This window comes from Photinus pyralis, unplaced genomic scaffold, assembly GCF_008802855.1.
Source record: "Photinus pyralis isolate 1611_PpyrPB1 unplaced genomic scaffold, Ppyr1.3 Ppyr1.4_unclustered_Scaffold5131, whole genome shotgun sequence".
Taxonomy (NCBI): domain Eukaryota; kingdom Metazoa; phylum Arthropoda; class Insecta; order Coleoptera; family Lampyridae; genus Photinus; species Photinus pyralis.
In genome coordinates, this window is record NW_022171718.1 from 1,458 (window position 1) to 9,249 (window position 7,792).

The 7,792-nt window shown below is 41.1% G+C and overlaps 1 protein-coding gene across 1 annotated transcript; it reads right to left on the reverse strand.

The window, feature by feature from the left end:
- Nucleotides 1-4,577: 4,577 nt before the first annotated feature.
- LOC116182399 lies at nt 4,578-5,828 on the reverse strand. The gene has a single exon (XM_031502935.1). It carries the CDS (start codon nt 5,826-5,828, stop codon nt 4,578-4,580), a length of 1,251 nt encoding a protein of 416 aa, XP_031358795.1.
- Between the last annotated feature and the right edge of the window lie 1,964 nt (nt 5,829-7,792).

Sequence of the window (7,792 nt, forward strand, 5' to 3'; positions counted from 1 at the left end):
TAGGTTATTAATCTCTCTATTTAGTCACCTTCAAATGACACTAGAAAATCACCTTATGGGATTTTACATGGAGTTGAGTTAGGATCGGCCCTATATGGCTATCGTTAGGTTATTAACCTCTCTATTTAGTCACCTTCAAATGACATTGACACTAGAAAATCGCCTTATGGGATTTTACATGGAGTTGAGTTAGGATCGGCCCTATATGGCTATCGTTAGGTTATTAACCTCTCTATTTAGTCACCTTCAAATGACATTGACACTAGAAAATCGCCTTATGGGATTTTACATGGAGTTGAGTTAGGATCGGCCCTATATGGCTACTCACAACCTTCGCGTCTTTTAACCACACCTTTTGTATTTTAGAAAACCCCTCAACAATAACAACAACAACAACAACAATACGGATAATGGATAGCGAAAATTTGAAAATACAATTGGAGGAGGAGCTATACAAAGCTTCTATTCCCATTTATAAACAATTTTTAAAACAAGCTCTATTGAGAAACTCATCCACTACATTCATTAATAAACCTCATTATCCTCCCCGATGAATGTTTCGGTTGGTGTGCTTGCTCTAGAAATGTATGTGAAACTAATATTAGATTACTGATAGAGAGAAAAATTGAACTGGATAGGTTAGTAAAATCAATATCCTGTAATGTTAGTGATTGTAGTAGTGGTAGTAATATTGATAGTTTACCGTTTCATATCAAACAATATGTAATTAATTTACTCAAGTCTTCTGCAGGTGTGTATAAGGATATTTCATATGTAATAAATGAAAGTATTTGTAAATCTGCAGAATATGCCAATGTTAATGCCCTAACATTATTTATTAAAGTATGCGTAGAAAAGGGAATAGAGTGTAGATTTAATACGCACGAGGACAATCGTCATCGCGAGATATACACATGGATATTGGAAAATATCCGTACAGGCGAAGAGAATCCTGATGCACTTCTCGGTTGGACCTGCGGACCAGACTCCGCAATATGGCCCTCTACTCAATTGCTCGATTATAAAAAGACTCGAGAATTACTTTTAACGATAATGAGAAAAAGAGACACTAGGAAATATGTTGTATGGTGAATTACAATAATAAAAAGTAAATATTTAAGTTTTTAGTTATTTATTTATTCAAATCGACACATCATAACCTTATAGAACAACATTATTTTTATCAATCCACGATTTCTCGTCCAGACCCAACCATTTCACGTACACTTTGTCTTTCTTGCGACGCAGGACTTTTTCAACCAAGTATACGTCCGAATACTTGGCCTTCTGCAACTCATGTTCGTAAAATCCACCTAAAATCGGTTTAGCCTTCATGTCTTCCAACAAATACGTGACCGGATTTGTTATTTGTACTTTTATAATTTTGAACAGCTCACTGGACCAATTGGGGGTGTAGCCCTTCGCAAATATGGATTTAAATTTGCTAATTCGAACTACATCGCCGACATTAAAACGGCATTTCTTATTGTTGAAGAGCTTGATGTGGTTGTAGGCGTCCAGCTTTGTATCGGCCTTCACTTCGATCGGTTTCATCCCCGTTGTTCGATGTTTACGATTATTGTACTCGCTCGTGATCGATTCGATTGCATCTATCCATACATATTTTCCGCGTAAACTAAACTGCCGGTACAAGGGGTTTTTTATACTTCTTATAACCCTCTCGGCCAGTGCGGCCTTTTTCGTACTGTACGTGGAATAGTGATTAATGCGTTCTTGCATCATTAATTTGGCGAATGATTTGTTATAGAATTCCTTCCCTGCATCGGTCTGTAGATTTTTCGGTCTGCGTCTCGTAGATTTGAAAATAGCCTGTACGGCTTTTGTCACCTCCTCACCCGTTTTAGTCTTCAACCCTCGCGTCCATAGATATTTTGAAAAACAATCGATAACTACTAATATGTATTTATAGCCTTTATTCTCTTTTGCGTAAGGTATAAATTCGGCTAGATCTGCTTGCCAAAGATCATCGAAGCCTTTAATGATGGTACGTCTACGAGGGAAGTTTTTGCGCGCCGCTTTGTGTAACTCGTTCACCACCTGCTGCATCCTCTATTAGTTTATGTAAAGTTTCTTTGACCGCTTTCAACTCTTCCTCTAGTACCGCTACGTAATTGCGAAGACTGTCTACGGGCGCTTTCGCAATCTGCATGTATTGTGTGAGGTACCCTTTATTTATGGCATCGCGGTCGTCTACTGGATCGGCGAGGTTCATTAACCGGTTTCCGTTGAGATTTAGTCTTGTTGATAGGTAGTGTTGCAACGTTAGGGCATCGTGACGTTCAATAGGATCCACAACATTACTTAGTCTCTTATTTTTCCACATTTATAGTATCGTCGGTAATGGAAAATTTTGTCTTTAGCAGTTTCCCAAATTGAGCGTGGGTATGAGAACGTCCGAATTTATCCATGGCGAATGTGAGCAAGAAGACGGAAAAGGGGGTATTTATACTAGTTGACGTAAAAACGGTCGCGTGGGCTTTTTTATGTAACCTTCCTCGTACAGCTCTTCCACGATTGATATTATATCATTTTGTACTCCAGTGTTACCAGCAATTTTTTCACCCCATAAAACCTCTAAATCCCTAATCAGTTCATGCACGCTATTCCAGTATTTGTATTCGGTCGGTCGGCCGAGTTCCTTGAATATACCGCTTCCGGATTTCGCACGCCCCCTCTTCGTCTCTTCCTCCTCCTCCTTTAGTAGAGGCTTTATTATGAGCTTATACTTTTTGCTCTTATTGCCTCGAATCTGATCGGTGGGATCGTAATTGCGCCGTGCGACATGAGTTGCTATTATTATCTGCTTATAGTTATTTCTATCCTGATTGGATACTAGCGATTCATTCGGTTCATTCATAATGATCAGTTCGTATAGGCCCGCAGTACCTTTGTACCGGATCCCGTTAACGACCAAATCTTCGTCACTTATCGTCACCGGCGTCCTGCCCATCGTCCACTTATCCGTTTCGACATCATAATGAATTCCAAAAGTCGTGTCAATTGCATTACTCGTATCCCTTATCATGCGCTCGACGTATATCCGCGGTAGGTGGTTGTATTGTTCCAAAAAGGCTTGCGAACCTTGCATATCGAGTAATGAAGCAGATGATGATGCGACAGAGGATTCTTCTTCTTCCTCCTCCGGTTGATGCTCTCCTATCACTGTACTCTGTAGAAATGACGGCGGCTGTCTCAATGATGGAGTAGCCGTCGGGTGAAAAGGTCTAACCATCGGACTCATATCGGTTGGCGGATATTTTTGAAAGTAGGGCAGTCTAGCCAGCGGACTGATCTCGGTAAGGGAAGAGGGTCTTCGTCTCGATCGCATGTAATAAGGTATCGCAGGAGTCGTACGTTGTAGTGGTGACTTTCTTTTTGCAGGAGATTGGCGTTTTTTAGGGGGCGATGTAAATACTTCGTCCTCTGGCTCCTCCTTTTTCGTATCAATAACCGATGATGACGGCGGCGGTTCGATTTTCTTTACGATCTGGGATAGCGGTTGAATTAACGGTTTATACGTTCGTACAAACTCCACTTCTTTAATAAAACGATCCGCTTTGAGACGATTGTACTTTTGCTGTATCGCTTTACGCGCTTGAACTATTCGTCGTTTCAAGGCCATCTCTTTAGTATCCATGATGATGATGATGATGATGCGATCAAGGGAACAGGTAAACAAACAGGGGGAACAGCCTGTTTTTCAATGAGCTCTTATTTGAAAGTTGTTTATTTTGAAAGCTGTTTATTTTGAAAGCTGTTGACTTGATAGCTGTTTATTTCTAACTGAATAACAAACACGTTTTCACGGTATTATATAGTGATCGAAACCTTTCCTGAAACGGCCGTTTTGCACATCCGCATCCTTATTTATCACCATAAATCCATACGGATTTCGCCAACTTTCCGAGCACATCTCTCGGAACAACGGCATCGTTATTATGGGAGCAACGTGATCTTCATAAATGTGCCGCAAGTTCAAGTCGTCCTGTTCAAATAGAACAATTAAGTTGGCATTGTCCCTAATCAATTGTTTAGGAATTTTAGAATACGTCTGACCCAAGTAGAAACAATCGATGGCGTTATGCCTGCCCATTGAAAAGTACGCTCTAATGTTATCCTGTTTTTCACATGCGATATCGTCAAAGATAAAAACTGAATTAGGTTTGGCCGCATTGGGTTCCATAATATCAGCGTTTTCGCTAAACGTAAAGTAGCCAATATCCTTCATCGGCTGAAGAATTTTACCCAAAAGCCTATATTTGTCCTGATTCAGCGATTTGGAATAGACGTACACGTGTTTGAAGCGTAGACCATTGGGTTCAGTTAACAGACTGAGCATCGTATTCGTTTTACCGCAATTAGACGGTCCGCATATTAAGCATCTCACACTGTTTGGAAGTAACTCGCCGTGTGTTTTTTTATACTCCACATTTGGCGTCGTATCTAGATTTTGAATGGGCAGCTTTTGCTTTTGCATCACCACCTTCATTTTTGGCGGTTGAAATAAGACTAAGAACATTTTTATCATTACATTTTATTTATAGAAAAAGTACAAATTATAGTTTCTTCACTTCCCCGGTCAGAGGATTGTATTGAACTAGCGCATCGTGCAGGATCAGACAATAAGCAACCGTTCCCGCCTCGAAGGCCTCCAACGACTCCATTTCCAGCTTAACATCTACCGTTGAATGCTTCAGAGACTCGTTTTGTCTCGAACAGTCCAGCACAAAGATCGGACAACTTTTAAAATACAAATAGTCAAACAGAGCGTCTTGCTCATCTTTCGAGTAATAATCACGTCGAAAGTTTACATAGTTTTGATATGCCATGATGTATTTGTTGACATTAAAATCTAAATGCATCGCTTCGTACGGATAACTTTCTGAGTTGAGATGAAGTTTTAAATTTCGAATATTGATGTTATCGAAATTGGCCGCTCTTGCTTCGCGCGAAAACTTTTTTCCGCTTCGTTGAAATGCTACAATTACCCATCGCGGTTTCTCTAGTTGAGTTGAAGTCTTGATTGGCCATATATCCGACTGTGCCTGTTTTAAAGCGGGCAATTCGTACAGTTCCCATTGACGGAATGGCATTGTAATTTTTGCATCTTTATTGATTCGTTCGTATAGACCAATTTTGGCACTATCGCTAAGGGTCACGTGGGCCACCTTCCATTGGATTTTTGTTAATGTTATTGTTGCATCGTCGGCGGTGCCGATGTAGCAATTGGCATCGCTTCTAGCACGAATTAATACTAATTCTTGCCGCATGTTTACGATGACCTGCCGATAGTCCTCCATGCTCCCGAATATGTGCTTTAGCGGAATACAAACAGCGAAATGCTTCTCCTTGTTGCTCTTGTCGTAGTCTACTTGAAGAGATCCATCATCGATGGGTGACCATCCCAAATGTTTAAGACCTTTGCTTTCAGTAGACGTATATGATACGTATCCCTTCAGTGAGGATGTAATACCAGGATTCCTGCATACATCCACTTTCTGACCTCCCAACTCGTAGCGAATTTCTTCGAAAAGGAATGGCGCGAAATTGTTTGTAAGGTTGCATGTTTTTGCAGCGGCACCCTCTTCTTGCGGCTGACTCCATTCGATTTTTCCTTCCAAGTACAAGAAGCTATCGTATGTGGCGGTTATCAGCTCTTGATTTTGAATTAATATTCGTATTTCACTGGAAAGACCGTAATCCGAAGATCCTCCATATGGAAGATAAGTATGAATATCGGACTTAACAATCGTCTCGTCAAAGTGTACGCTTTGAAAGACGTTTAACGAGTCTGCTGCCGCCGCCATGTTGTACTTTCAGACCAATGGATTCCAAGAAATATTTTTCTGCTGGCGTTAATGTGCCCGGACCCTGTCCCGATTGAGAATAACTCGATTTCCGCTTATCTCGTTTATTTATAGTGTTCAGGAAGGATGGCAGCGGACCTTGATTAATACGTAACCCCATATTCTTTTAACTCTAATCGCACCGTAAACGGTTCACTTTCCCCGAAATCGATCAATTCGCCCTTTTGATTTGTCAATTTTATAGTTATATTACTAATTCTACTGGTATTTACTTCCAAATATTGAGTATTACTGGGAATTTTATCTAAGCGATAACCTGGTGGAACGGAAACGTCTATTTCGTAAAGGACTTTAGCGCGATTTCCGTTTCGATAGGATCCCGTAATGAGATTACACTCTATGTGAATGTTGGTATGCTTAATGATTTGTATATCTAAAGCAGAGGTATGTAGAACATTCGCATCCAATATCTTCGATTCGAAACCGAGCATGCGTCCTATGCAGTCTCTTTGAGTGAAATCTATATCAAATTCGCAGCTAAGTTCACACTTGAGCGTATTGTTATTTGCACGTAGACTAAAGCGACTTGTAGGAATGTGAGCTTTTATATACTCGCTTATCTCTTCCAACTCGTACGCACCGTGCGGAATTGTTATCACCTTGGAGTATACGCTATTTGACTCAGTTTTATAGTAAAACTTATCGTTTCCCGCGTGAATGTTTCTTATGCTGTTACAGCCGTAAAACCCCACCATCCCGATGACGTACATTTTTCCCGGATGAAGTTCAATAGGTGGATAGAAATCGTGACTCGCCGTATTTCCAACGCCCTCTATACTGAACGTCGTCGACATGACTACTACGCGCTCACCAACGACATTCGAGTTATTTATACAAAAATTTTAAACACAGATGACCGCAATTCGTCGTACCGAATTGTTGCTCTTGCCCGTAATTATAATAGATTTTACAGTCGCGGAAATACTCGACTATTTCACGCGGTGGTGGAATATTACCGAAGCTATCATAGTACCAAACGCATCCACCACGTTTCTTATACGAGACCCAATGAGTGCCACGCCCCCTTTGACTATCTAAATTAATAACGCCAGCTTCATTTTCCCATGGGGCCGTAGGCATATTATCTCGCATAAACACGTCCCTAAAATATGGTACACACCCCTTTGCATGCTTACGTAGATCTACATCAGTCAACGGCCGGTTTGGCAATTTTTTGAAGTTTTTTTTTTTTGTAAATGCAGCGCCAAACTGCCTCCCGATTTGTAAGGTTTCAGAAACAGCACACCGCCACTTTTATTTCCTATAGCGAGCGATTCCATCGTGCGATTATGGCGCGAGGTTTCATCTAGCATTTTACGAGCGTCACGAGATGCATTAACTGCTTTGGCAATCCCCGCCGCTCCGCCGGCTAAAGCTCCAACTGCCGATAGACCGGCGAATAAAGGTATCAGGAATGGTAAAACCCCACCCTGTTTTGGTATGGGAATTATTCTAGGCACACTTACATTTTTCTTACCACCTAAACTTTTTACGGTCATATTTGCAGCCGTAACAGCCGACTTTATTATGTCAGCGGTGTTGCCGCTTTTCCTCATTTTCCTGGCTATTGTCCTACGCAAATTCAATAAACTACTGCTCTTCTTCTTCTTCCCCTTAACGCCCATCCCCAACTTTCTTTTCACCTTCATAATGGTACCTACCGTAAGAGCGGCTGCTCGTTCTCCTAACTTCGCGTCGGGAGCTTTTAATCGTTCCCAAGCTTTCCGCTCTAAAAGGCGATCTGCTTGATGTCGACCTTCCAAGTCTTGGTTATCTCTATAGCCAATGTCGTGCTCTTTACACTGAGCGTCTAGGGGATTTATGCCGGGATCGCCTCGCTTTAGCCTTTTATCTAATTTAGTACCAGGTCCGCAATACTGATAGTGATAGCCAGGAATATGTAG